General features: G+C 59.2%; 1 protein-coding gene across 1 annotated transcript; it reads right to left on the reverse strand.

Moving 5' to 3' along the window:
* Positions 1-2: 2 nt before the first annotated feature.
* On the reverse strand, positions 3-12,685 carry LOC102243995 (interleukin-4 receptor subunit alpha; the record flags this gene model as incomplete). Its single annotated transcript, XM_014529796.1, has 10 exons — positions 12,507-12,685; positions 12,051-12,396; positions 10,572-10,746; positions 9,315-9,466; positions 7,584-7,740; positions 6,053-6,152; positions 4,217-4,295; positions 2,456-2,505; positions 958-1,729; positions 3-497 (listed from the first exon to the last, which is right to left on the reverse strand). Coding segments are annotated over exons 1-10 (2,505 nt in total), but the record flags the coding sequence as incomplete, so codon positions are not given.
* Positions 12,686-13,591: the final 906 nt, after the last annotated feature.

A 13,591-nucleotide genomic window follows, 5' to 3' on the forward strand; every position in this document is an offset into this window, starting at 1 on the left:
AGGTGGACACACAGGTGGCAGGTGAGGGCCGAGTAGACGATGCCGCTGCCCAGGTCGTCCCCGAGGGGGGCCGTGGCCTGCTCCAGGGCGAGCGGGCGCTTCTGGCTGTTCTTTCCCTGTGCCACTGGCTCCAGACCCGGGCACTCCGGGGAGCCGCTGGGGAGGAGCGAGTTCTGAGGGCTGGGAGGTGGCCCCATGTCCAGCCCAAAGGTGAACAGGGGGACAGGGGTAGGAACCCCAGGGCTGCCAGGAGTGAGGCCCTGGAAGGGCCTATAGCACCCCTCCCCACTGCTGGCCTCCACCCCAGGTGGCGCTGGGCACATGGCACCGCTGGCCAGCAGGCTGGAGAGGGCCTTGTACCCGGCTTCTCCAGAAGGGCCGCCCACTTCGCCTCCCTGGGTGCAGCCCTGCCTCACTGCCTGCGCGAACTGCCGGTAGCCCCCGGGGGCCGAGGCAGGGGCGGCTGCCCTGTGCTGGAGGACGCTCCATCGGAGGCCCTGCTCCCAGGTTTCTGGCTCAGGCTGGAGCGCAGCGGGTGGCTCAGAGGTTGTGCTTCTGGTACCCCTGCTTGACTAAGCGCCCTCCACAGCCCAGATCCTGTTCCTGTCCACCTAATGGGGCTATTGAATGGATGGCACCTCTGGGCTGATGACCACGCCTCCAGGACCCGGATTTCCCATCTGTCCCCCAAAGCTCCCAATGCGTTCCCGCTGCTTCGTTAGTTCCTAGGCTCAGCGTCCAGTCCAGTGACATGGCAGCAGCTAGTCCGGGGCCGGGCAAGACGTGGGCAACCGAGTGACCAGGTGGACAAGCAGGCCTTGGGCGGCGTGACAGGGGCAGTGCGCGGGGAAGCGTGGACCGATCAAGAGGCCAACAGCTCGCTCACAAGCCCAGGTGCCCGGAGCCTCCGGGGCCCTGCAGGTGGCCCGAGGCAGGGGCTGCCCTGTGCTGGAGGACGCTCCATCGGAGGCCCTGCTCCCAGGTTTCTGGCTCAGGCTGGAGCGCAGCGGGTGGCTCAGAGGCCTGGGGAGCATAGAGGACATTGAGGTCCCCGTCCTCCTGGTGTTCGGCCAGCTGCGGGTCTGAGTCCAGCTCTCCTGGACCCGAGGGCGGGCACAGCAAGCTGCTGAAGCTGCGGTACGCGGGGTTGTCGGTGATGGTGGCCGCGGGCAGCTCTGCGACAGCCGGGCAGGCTGGGCTCTGCGTCCGAGTGGCTGGGGGCGGCTCTGGGTCAGAAGGCTGCCCCCTGCCCCAAAGTGAGGCCTCCTGAGGCGCCTCACCTGGTAACTCAGCCCAAGGCATCTGAGCACTCACACTTGCTGACGGAGGAAGAAGGCAGGGCTCCCCTGAGCCTGGCGGGCAAAAGCCCCCCTCCGCGCCCCCGAGGAGGTCCAGGAGCAGGCTCTCCGTCAGCCGGGCTGCGATGCCTGCCCTGCCCTCCTGGAAGCCACCCCCGCTGCTCTCAGGCGAGGGACAGAAGCTCCCTCCATCTTCCTCCACCGGCTCCTCTTCCTCACTCTGCACCGGGGCCTCGAGCAGCTCCACGCACTTCACCACGCTGATGCTCTCCGGCCAGAGGACCGCGCTGCTGACCTCCACGGGGCGCCACGCTGGTTTCCTAGGGCCCTGGACAGGCCCGCTCCTGGCCACCTGGGAGGAACCGTCACCCCTTTCCACGCCAGGCTCCAGTAAGCAGGGCAGGAGCTTCGTCAGACACGTCTTCCAGTATCTGCAGGAGCAAAGTGTGGTCAGGGCTCAGTGTCTCCACTCAAAAAACTCCTATTCATCCCTCAAAACCCAGCTGGAAGCCACCCTGGACTGATGCCTACCTATTGCAGACGTGCCTCCTGGCTTTACAATCACTGCTATCAGTCTCCCCCACGCCTGCCCTGGGAGCTCCTGGAAGGCAGGGGCCCTGCCTGCCTTCGGGATGTCTGGAGCTCAGCACATAACCTGGGACCCACTACAAGCTCAGATTATTGAATAAATCAAAGTCTTTGTCAGGGATGATAGGATTTAAAACACATACCGACACACAGCATAAGGAATGCCCACTTAGGATGGCTGCAGGTCCAGGGCTCCTAGCTGTGCCAGGTGTAAACTTTAGCTACTGCCCTGTGGGAGCCCAGAGGCCCTGAGGGGGCGCTAGGAGGCTAATGTGATGGTGGCATCCTCAGGGTTTGGGATAGTGGTGCTTGCCAACCAGTACGCAGTTACGTCAGCACTTTAACAACGGGCACAGCTGCCCGGGTACTTGGCTCTACAGCCTTGCTCAGGCCAGAGTGCACCCCAAGGGGCTCAGCACCTGCCTGACCCACCAGGGAAATTCAGGGGCCCAGCCAGCAGCCACCTAGACATGGAGGGGCGAGGGACCCCACTCTCAAGATGGGGCCCACCACGCCAATCCCCCCGCTTCCAAATCCACACAGGCCATGGCCGAAGTTCATATACATACGGGCACTTGGCTGGTTCCTGGCCCCCGGACCTCTTCCCCCGCAGTGGCACCTGAAACACAGACACAGCCAATGAACAGGGAGGAGAGGCCTCCCGCCAGCCTGGCCACAGCGAGCTCCGTGTTCGCCGTGGGAGGACTGTAGGCCCTGACATCACCCGGGTCAGAGGTCAGACCGGGCCACTGCCGCTCCCGGAGCCTCGGTCCCTGGGAATGAGTGAGGCCGCCCTAATATTAAGTTGCTGTGGCTGAAGGCAAAAATGGCCACTGTCACCTGCAGCTCCTCCACCCCTTGGATCTGGCCTGGCCCTGGGACTTGCTTTGGGCAACAGAGAGTGGTATAAGTGACACTGTGCCAACGGCCCAGCCTGCGGGAGGATGAGAAGCCCGGCTGAGTCACTCCATTGCGCAGGCGAGAGTCAGACAACTGCCGCACCTGAGCGTGAAGCCGCTGGGGGCGAGCCAGCCCAGAGAGCTGCCCTGCCCAGCCCAGACCCCCCACCCGGCCCCCTGCTGAGCGACCTGCAGAAGCAAGAGCTACAGATATGGCTTGTTTCAACCAAGTTTCGGGATAATTCGCTACACAGCAAAAGCTGACTGATACAGGGACGACGCTGACTCTGTGCAGGGCCCTGTGATACACACTTTACATGTACTGTCTCGGTGAATTCCAACCATTATATAAAATATAAACACTACTACACGAGAAAACAGAAAACGGAGGCTCGGTCCACCCCTTGGATCTGGCCTGGCTCTGGGACTTGCTTTGGGCAACAGAAAGTGGTATAAGTGACACTGTGCCAACGGCCCAGCCTGCGGGAGGATGAGACGCACGGCTGAGTCACTCCATTGCACAGGCGAAAGTCAGACAACTGCCGCACCTGAGCGTGAAGCCGCTGGGGGCGAGCCAGCCCAGAGAGCTGCCCTGCCCAGGCCCAGATAAGTTTCGGGATAATTCGCTACCCAGCAGAAGCTGACTGATACATGGACAATGCTGACTCTGTGCAGGGCCCTGTGATAGACACTTTACATGTACTGTCTCGGTGAATTCCAACCATTATATAAACACTACAACAACCCACACGAGAAAACGGAGGCTCGGAGAAGTTAAGCCACTCGCTCACACCCAGTCCACTCTGCAGGTGAGTGGCAGAGCCTCGGTTCAAAGTCAGCACCACCGACTCCAGAGCCTGCCAGAGGGTCGCTGGAGACCTGAAGGCCCTGCACCCCCTGCCTCCTTCCTAGAGAAACCCGATGAGCTCAGGCAAACCACACGTGGCCATCGCTCAGGGCTGGCCACCCGGCTGGCCCACGGTATCCCCACTCCTTGCAGGTGAATGGCTTAGGAAAGAGCATGTGATACAACTCAGGCCAATGAGAAAGGAGGAGATTTGCTGGCGCTTTGGCGCAGTTTCCTGCTCGTAAGAGGAACACACAGGAGCCGTGTCCCCCTCTCCCTGGCCTCTTGGCCTCCTGCCCTGATACAGGTACCTCCCCAGGAGATGACATGCTGATGACCTCAGGGGCCATCTCCTCCCAAGGGAAGGAACCTACCCAAGGCTGAAAGGGTGGCTCTGAAAGCTGAGGGGAGGGGGCAGCCTCTGGGCCCCCGATGACCACACTGGGCTGCAGAACCGACCAGCGCTGAGACCTTCCTGACGGCTCAGGTGCAAATCCAAAAGCCAGTGCGCATCTAACATCCCAGACGCCTGAATCCCAGCTCCCGATAGGAGCATCACAGTGTCAGGACCAGCCCTCTCCTACCTGAGGCTCCTGGATGACAACAGCCACGAGGGAGCTGTGGGCCGGGCTGGGGATGTGGTCCCACCATTCCTTCTTAATCCTGAAAAAGGAAAGGGAAACGCGTTGGTCTCTCCTCCCATAAAAATGATCATATGGCCAGTACTTCCTAGGGGTCAGGACCATGTTGATTGGTTTGGGATGTCTCACCCTAAGCCCATGGAACAGGTCCTACTGCCAACCCCATTCACAGATGAGCACAATGAGGCTCACAGGGCTGAAGGGTCAGCTGGCAGCAGAAGAGCCGGTTCGTGCCCCAGCGTTCTGCTCCCAACTCGCTGCCTCTGTCCTCAGTGGAACAAGTCCAGGGAAGTAGGAGGGACTCAAGCTGCAGAGAATTCGGGGTGTGCCCATCAGCAGTCCCCCAGGGAGCAGCTCAGAGTCAGGCCAGGGGAGGCCTGAGAAGCTGAGGAGACCCTGGGAGAAATAGGTTCCTTCCCTCCCCTGGTCGGCCTGGAGCCATGGAGTGTCAGCTCTGAGGGAAGGCCCTCAGATTGCCCCTGGATCGGCCTCCGCTGACTCCATTCAGTCAGTCAGCATGTCCGTACCGAGCACCTACTATGTACCACTCACTGTGCCAGGCCTCGGGGACACAACAGTGAACAAGACAGACAAAAGCCCAGCCCTCACATAGCTGATCTTCTAGAAGAGGAGACAGACAGAAATAACTATAGGACATTAATTATGGCATCAAGTACCATGAGAGAAAATAAAGAAGATAAAGGAATAGAGAGGAATGGAGGGTGTGATCCAGGAAGGCCTCCCTGAGGAGGTGGCCTCTGAGTGGCGACTGAAGGTGGAAGAGGAGCGAGTCATGGCGATGCCAGGGGAAAGGGCTTTCCAGGTAGGGGCACAGCGAGTGCAAAGGCTCGGAGGGAACTTGCTTGGTGCGTTCAAAGAACAGCAAGAAGGCTGGAGTGCTGGACACAGTGAGTGGGGCTGGGAGGACAGGCGATGGGGAAACTGAGGCGCAGAGAAGGGGAAAGACCAGCCCACGGTGACTAGGAGGCGTCGGTGACAAGACACGGAGAGGAGAGCTTGCAATCCCTGCACACTTGCTGTGTGCCCAGCAGAGTGCGGGACACTCGCTCCGTCAGTCCTCGGCCATCACTGATCCTCACATAGTGAGGTAAGACTCATTAGTCCCATTTCAGAGATGGGAGGACTGAGGCTCTGAGACACCCTGTTTCCTGGGAACCAGGCTCCTTCTACCTCCACCCCACTGTGATCCAAGACTTTCTCAGGCCTCTTGGGACTGACAGAATACGTTCTCCCTCTCTCTCAGCCTACAAGGGAGGAGCCAGTCACACAGCTACCAGCGCCAGGGCCAGAACCCGAGCCCAGATCTCCCGACTCTCTCAGGGCAATCGGCTAGAATTCCTCGGTCTATGGTCACCTGCCCCCAACTGTCTGGACCATACCCCGGGCAGGATCCGCCTCCCTTTCCCAAGGGAAGGCCCTTCCCAGCCCCACCCTGGCCAGCTCCTTCCCCCAGTCAGGCCTCAGCTCAAATATCCCCTCCTCCCACCGGACACAGCGCCCGGGACACCTGTGCCCTGCGCCCGCCCGGTGTGTTCCCCTCGGCGCCTGGGCGGCTGTGGAAAGCGCCGTGGCGTTTGCAGACCTGACAGCGTCTCCCACAAGGAGCACAGAGTCCTGCGGGTTTTGTTTCAGCTGTTGCCTCAGTGCCTCGCACGCAGTAGCTGCTCAATAAACATTTATGGTTCAAGGAGGACTGAAGCTGACAGATGAGCGGAGGGACTCCTGCCCACGCCCCCCAGGGGCCGGCCCAGGACTCACTTGAGGATGCTGAAGTAGCAGGACAGGCAGACGACCACGATGACGATGCAGGAGATGCCGACGGCAAGTGGGAGGTGCTGCTCCCAGGGCCACTCGTAGTCTGGAGGTGGGAGGGAAGCCGTGAGCTCGCACTGCGCTAAGTACAGCCTGGTCTCCATTTCCCAAAGCTGGAGACCGGAGCTGCAGGACAGTGTGTCCCAGACCCTGCATGATCGGGCCACCCCCAAGCCCTCCCGCCTCAGCCCCTGCTGCCCTCCCCTTGCACCCTGAGCCCTCGCCACACTGGCCCCTAGCTGCCCCTGCTCCTCCACGCTCAGTGCCAGCTCAGGATCTTGCACTTGCTGCTCTTCCTGAAGCACAGAGGTCAAGGGCAGTGACTCTGGCCCTGGACGAGCTGAGTTCAAAGCCTGGCTCCGTCGTGTCCTCACTGGTGGCCAGGACACGTCCCTCACACTCTCGGTGCCTGGGTTTCCTCATCGGTACAATGGGGTTAACAACAGTGCTCATCTCACGGGGAGCTGTGAGGGTCACGCGACTCACTACCCACCGCACTCAGAGCAGTGCCTGCAGGCCCACAGCTGTTATCACCTTCGCACAGCGGGCTCCTTCTCCTCGTTCCTTTATCCTCACCAGCTCCAAACCCCCCCACGCCCTCTCTACCGTTGCCCCTCTCATCACTCTGTCCCCTTTCCCTGCGTTACTGTCTTCCAGACTGACTGCCCTCTGGGTCTAGATTGATCTGATTTCCTCTTTTCTGTATGTTTATTTTCTGTCCCCCCTCCCCCGAGTGCCAGTTCCAGAAGGCAGGGATTTTGGTCTTCTTTGTTCACCACTGATTTCCCAGTGTCTAGCATGGGGCCACGCATAGTAGGAGCTCAATAAATAGATGTGACAATAATGAACGTGTCCAGCATACTGTACACGTTCCATGCAAGCCGTTTCTCTTCCTTTTCCTTCCCTTCCCTTCCCTTCCCTTCCCTTCCCTTCCCTTCCCTTCCCCAGGCCAATGATAGAATCAAATCAATTCAACAAAACTTTCCCAAGGACTTCCTGTGTGCTTGGCCCCATTCTGGGCACTGGAGACACAGGCACAGGGTAGATACTACCCACAGAGCTCACAGCCCAGGTGGAGACAGGTGAGTGAAGAGACACAGAACAGGTGGGCGATGGGAGAGGGATGTGTGGTGGGTGGGGCTGGAGTACCTGCCAAGCCCCACTGTCCCCAGCACTTGGAAGAATCCTTCTTTAAGTGAGTGTTCACAGGAGGAAGACCGCCCACAGACCAGCACAGTTGGACTGTTACACAGCAAGAAGCACATTTCCACATGTGAAAGCTCGGACCGCGTGGGCACCTGTTACTGCAGCCTCGCCTGCCCGCCCGGGCCAGTGCGCCATGCCCGTCGTTCCTCTGTTACCTGCCGTGGCGGCGTCCTCGGACGGAGACCCAGATGCTCGGCCAGGGCCAGTGTCTGGGCACAGCGTGAGGTGGGGGGAGGATTCTAACTGCTCAGCACTCACCACGGATACTCACCGTGAAGCCACTGGACGCGGGGGCTCCACTCGCTCCACATGCTGTTGTAGCTCGGGGCCCAGGCCCGCACCCGCGCGCTGTAGAGGGCCCCGGGCTTCAGGGTGCTGGCTGGGACGTGGAGGGTGTGCTCCCTGTAGGTCACATTACTGACTAGGAACTGGGGAGGGAAGGAAGACATTACTGCACGGCTGGGGGCGGCGGTACCACTCGCACTCGGGCTGCTGTCCGTGGCTGACCCCACAGTGAGTAAGAGCCAGCAGCCTGGTGTTTGGTCGTTCCTCCAGCTCAGGCATTGTTTGGCACCTCCATCGCTGTGACCGGACTCGAGGGAGAGGGGTCAGGAAACCGGCCCCCCTACCCCCACTGACCAGCCCTCTGACATGACGGGGGCGAGTCGATGAACCTTTCTGAGTGTTAGTTTCCTCATCTGTAAGTTGAGGGCAAGGGTCCCTACTGTCACTTTCGGGCTGTGTGACCTTAGGTTAGTGACAGAACCTCTCTGGTCCTCTTCTGCAATGAGGATAATAAAAGTGCCTGCCTCCCAGGGTGGCTATGAGGAGTAAATGGGTTGATGCAGGGACGCGCTTAGGACAGGGCCTGGTACGCAGGGAGCGTGATGACCTTTCCGAAGCACAGACAGAGTCAGGGAGCCCCTCGCTCCCTCTTGGGCTCTCTAGAGCAGGGGTGGGCAAACTTTTTGACTCGAGGGCCACAATGGGTTCTTAAACTGGACCGGAGGGCCGGAACAAAAGCATGGATGGAGTGTTTGTGTGAACTAATATAAATTCAAAGTAAACATCATTAAAAAAAAGGGTACGGTTTTTTTTTTTTTAGTTTTATTCATTCCAACCAGGCCGGATCCGGCCCGCGGGCCGTAGTTTGCCCACGGCTGCTTTAGAGCCTCACGTCCAGCCCAGTCACAAGACCCCGAACCTCAGCCCCGCCCACCCAGCCCCCACTGGGAAGAGACTTCCAGGATCTGTAGCTAAGTGGACAAGGTTAGATGAGATTAGTAGGTGTTGTCTGCTGCTTGTTGTGTTAAAAAAATGGTGTTGGACAGACTGAGGGCCCCAGGATCCCCCCTTGTATCTTGCCCTCGTGCGGTCCCTCCGCTTGAGTGTGGGCAGGGCTGTGACTTGTTTCTCACCGACAGGACGTACAAAGGTGATGGGTGTGTGGGACCGTACATGTGATTACATCATATGAGACTGTCATTCCGACTCCCTGGGACGCCCTCCCTCCCCCTGGCTGGCTGGGAGAAGGCCATGAGGGAAGAACGGAGGGTGGCCTCCTGCCAAGGGCCAGCAAGGGCCTGCGGCTCTCGGCCCAACAGCCCACGGCACACGGATGCTGCCAACATCACAGGAGCCTGGGAGCCACCCCTCCCTGTGAGCCTCAGGCGAGACCAGTCAGCGTCAGGAGGGAGACGATGCTGAGTGAGGGTCTCGCGGTGGGACTCGGTCATCTGAGAGTTCCGGAAATCTCAGTGTCCCTCCCGGCCCCTGGGACACCCAGCTGTGCCCAGAGCCTCCTTTACCGGGAGGAGCAGGGCCCACAAATCACGTCCCTTCTCTGCGCACCGGGCACCAGGAAGGGGTGGAGGGACAGAAGCCGGGACTCTAGGTCCCGGGGCTGCTGTCAGCCGGCTCCTCTCTGTCCCCCACCCTGGGGCGGGGTCTCCGCTCCCCGAGTCCCAGGAGCTGGTGCAGAACCCCCACAGTGCCCACTCACCTCCGTGGGGTCGTCTTCATTTGAAATGTTGACCAGGTAGAAGAGTTCAGAGTGCAGGAAACTCTCAGGTGGGTACGGGTCGCTCCAGGTCAGCTGCCATGTGTGGGAGTCGGTGGCGTTAACCGTGAGGTTTCCGGGAGCCCTGGGTTTCACTGGGGAGAAGTGGGGCCTGGTGAGGGCTTGTGGGCCCTCGGAACCCAGGCCATTGAGGTTCTCAGTCAACACCACCTCCGCACACATTTGTAAGGCACCACGCAGATTCACAGTCATAACAGTTGCAATCCTAGCACTCATTCTAGCGTCGCTCCACTTCTACCTGGAGCCACAGGGAGCCCAAAACGGAACCCAAACTTCAGCGTTTGCACTTTCATCCTTCATAGTTTTTCTTTATTTTGATTCATGTGTTTAAACTTAGTATCTTTTTAAGCATTCATATCAGTGAGATCACAAGTATATAAGATGCATTAAAGTCAACATACACGTGTGAGAATTATTTTAACTCACGGGTTTGTTCATGGGTCAATTTACCACCAGCGGGTGAGCAGGCCCCTCAGGAACTGCTGATGGAGTGGTGGAGGCTGCGAGAGGCTGCCTGTCCTGCTCAGTAGCTGGGTGACCTAGGCAGGTTACTTGCCTTCTCACTACTACAGTTTATTCAATTGCAAAATGGAGATAGGAACTCTCTTTTGGAAACGGAGGCTCAGAGAGGTAATGTGACTTGCCCAAGGCCACACAGCAATAAATGGTGTTTTAAACTCCCGTCACTACCCCCAGCCAGCTCCTGGGGAATGCCTGCAGGGGCCCCGGGCAGCAGTATAAAGTCAGCCTTCCATGTAGACCAAGCATGTCAAACTCAAAGGCTAACACAGGCCAAATAAACGAGGCATGCAGCCCGCGGCTGCGAGTTTGACATGCTTGGTCCGGACTGTGTGAAGCAGCAGCAGCTGAGCAGTCGAGGGAGGGTGGAGGACAGTTCACAGCTCAGTTTCCGGTCTGCAGCAAGCACGCCTTCCACCAAGCAGCCTGCTCAACACCCAGTCAGGGCACTCACATTCGGGGGGTTGAGATGTCTGAGCTGAAGGGGCCTGGTGCTGCTGAGCCCAACCCCATTTCAAAGAGGGGAGGACTAAGGCCCAGACAGGGCAAGAACCCCATCGAGTTTAAGGAAAGGCTGCTTGGGCCCCTCACCCAGTTGGAGCCAGCCTGGCCCACCCAGGGCCGGGGCTTAGAGCACCCACCCCGCCCCGCCCCACTCACCATGCTCGCTGGGCCTGAAGGAGCCACTCCACAGCCACTGCTTCCCAGCCCACAGGTCCAGCTGGTAGGTGTCCCCACTGACTATGAGGTCCATCAGCATGTCGCACAGGCACACAGCGCTCTCTCCATTCACAGGGACACACGTGTGGTTTCTGCGGACATGGGCTGTGTTAGGCTGGTCGTGCACGTATGGGTGTCCCCCGTACATGCCTTAAGGAACCACATGCTCTTTCAGTTCCCGGTCACCTGCCTCAAGGACCAGGTCAGGGGACTGGGAAGCAGAGCGGCCAGAGTGCGCGGTGGGGACAGTGGGCTAGGACTGCCTTCCCTGCTGCCACAGCCCCTCACCACACCACACCCCTCTGTCCCAGGACTCAGCTAGTCCCTGAAGGCCAGTGAAAGGGAAGACCGTGGCATTGAAGAATCTAACAGCACGTGCGTGTGCTAGCATACCTCGGGGCGCAGCCTCTCCCATGCAGGGCACTGCAGCACACGCCCTGCCACCACACGTCCTCCTAACGTGCTGCCCCAAACAGCCAACCTGTGTCTCGTCCAGGGGGCACATTTTCTGTAAAGGGCCAGACTCTGAGAGCCAGACTCTGAGAGCCAGACAATTTCTGTCCCCACTACACACCCTGCCGATCAAGCACAGAAGCAGCCGTAGGCAACACGTGAACGAATGGGCGTGGCCATGTGCCAGCACTTGACTTACAAAACAGATGGTGGCCCAGTGTGGCCCAGGGTTCCATCTCCGGTCTAAGCCGATGTACTGCGCACGGGAGCACAGTGCGCCCACCTTAGCGCATCGTGGAACACCACCTGTCATGCACCCACATGCTGCGCCGCGGGGCCTGACTGCGTGCCTGTGTACCTGACTGTGTCCTGGCACCCCGTGATGGCTCCCCATGTACATGGACTGTCCCAGTGAATCACGGCACATGTACCTCACGTTCCATGCTGAACTCTACACCAACACTGCGCCCCAACAATGGTCATGCCCGTGGTCTCTGAGTGTGGTCTGGGGACCCACAGGTCAGACCATCTGCCACTGAACTCTCTCTCTCACACACGTACCAAGGAGTTTCTGGAGATCATGTGGTGTGTTATGGTGTCATGGCTCTGGTGGCTTGTGTGCTGTGATTTAAATGTCCTGGTGTAATTCCTAACAGGGTACAGAGCGATCGCTATAGGCCAACTGCACAAACGCTTTTGCAGTCCTCGCTAATTTAAGCATGCTGGAGTCCTGGGACTAAGTGCTTGAGAACCGCTGGTCTGGGCCAATATTCCACCCACATCCACATGCCACGGGCCTGGGTGCGTGTGCTCGGAGCGTCATGACACACCCACTGTATCACACACCGCGGCCCGGCGCCCCAGCTCCAACCCCGGGCCCAGGAAGAACCGCGGGGAACTGCATTCGGCACCCGGCACTCCACCGGGACCAGGCGAACTCAGGCCAACCTCCTGGCCTCCCATCGCCCCCCCCAGCTGGTAGGTGAGGCGGAGCTCGGCGCTGCAGTCGGTGGGGCCGCCCATCCTCCACTCACAGGTGGAGGTGCTGAGGTAGTCGGAGAAGCAGGTGGGCCCATCCCGGACCTGAACACTCCCTGGGGAGACACAGGAGCGCTCTGAGCAGCCGCAGCCCAACAAGCAAGAGGGCCATGGGCCACCGGGAAGGTCGGAAACCAGCCTGAACAGGACCCAGGGGCCCAGCACAAAGCAAGGGAACCACCGCCCCGGGACCGCTCCTGTGCCGTCTCCACAGAGCGTCCAGCTGCACTGAGGCCATCCTGAAGCTGAAGAAGGGCCCTGGGGAGCAGGTCCCCTGGGGGGACACCCCAATGACCTTTATGTGCTGCAGCTCACCTACTTGCCTTTGGCCAAATTAAAGGGAAAACACGTGGCGGGGTGAGGAGGGCGACCCGCCAGCAGCACCTGCCCTGCAGCTTGTGCGGGAGGCGGCTGTCCCTGCGCCGCTCCCGCCCGACCCCCTCCACCCCGCTGAGCTCAGGAGGCTGATCCCCAAGGTCTGTCACCCAGGTGCCCTTGGCCGCTGGCTCCTTGTTGGGTTTGGCCAATATCAAAGGGCAGGATGAGAGGGCGGGGTGCTTCATCCAGCCGGTCAGCGGCAGAGCTGGCTTTGAACCCAGCTTACTGCGGCGCCTCCTCCCTGGCCTCCGGGCTTCCACCCTTGTGCTTACAGACAAAGGGATCTCTTTTAGTGTCACAGTTCATGTCGTTCCTGTGCTCAAACCCTGCCAGGTCCTTCCTGACTTGGCCACCTGCCTCCCGGCCCCACCCCAGCCTCCTCTGGTCCCTCCAGCTCTCCAGGCAGGCTCTCGGCTCCGGCCTCCACTGAGGTCTGCCCGCAGGTGTCTGCACGCTCCCCCTCCTTCAAGTCTTTGCTTGAGCGCCTGTCACTCAGGAGGACCTCCCTGAGCACGTGTTTTAAATTGCAATCCTCCACTTGAGCCCGCTGTCCTAGTCCTCCCTGCTCTGCCCTATATCGTCTTTCCCCACCACCTTCTGACAATCCTAGAATTAGCTTATAATTAGGGCCATCTGTCATTGGCGGCCTCCTCCCACTACAGTGAAATCTCTAAGGCAGTGGTTCTCAATCTTGGCTGCACATTAGAATCACCTGGGAATCTTTTTAAAATCCTGATTTCTGGGCCTCATCCTCCGGAAATTCTGTTTCTTTGTTATGGGGTGGGCCAGGGATCTTCATAACAAAGAAACAGAATTTCCGGAGGATGAGGCCCAGAAATCAGGATTTTAAAAAGATTCCCAGGTGATTCTAATGTGCAGCCAAAGTTGAGAACCACTGCCCTAGAGTCAGCTACCCTGGGTTTGTAACCCCAGTTCTGATACTCCCTAGTTCCTAGAACAATGTCCAATACCTCATAGAGCCTCAGTTCTTCACCTATAAAATGGATAGTTATTGCCTCATAGGGCCCTTATGAGGAGGAAATGATTAATCTGTATGTAGTGCTAAGGGAAGCTCCTGCCACAGGGTAAGT

The sequence above is a fragment of the Myotis brandtii genome, unplaced genomic scaffold, assembly GCF_000412655.1.
Source record: "Myotis brandtii unplaced genomic scaffold, ASM41265v1 scaffold698, whole genome shotgun sequence".
Lineage (NCBI taxonomy): Eukaryota > Metazoa > Chordata > Mammalia > Chiroptera > Vespertilionidae > Myotis > Myotis brandtii.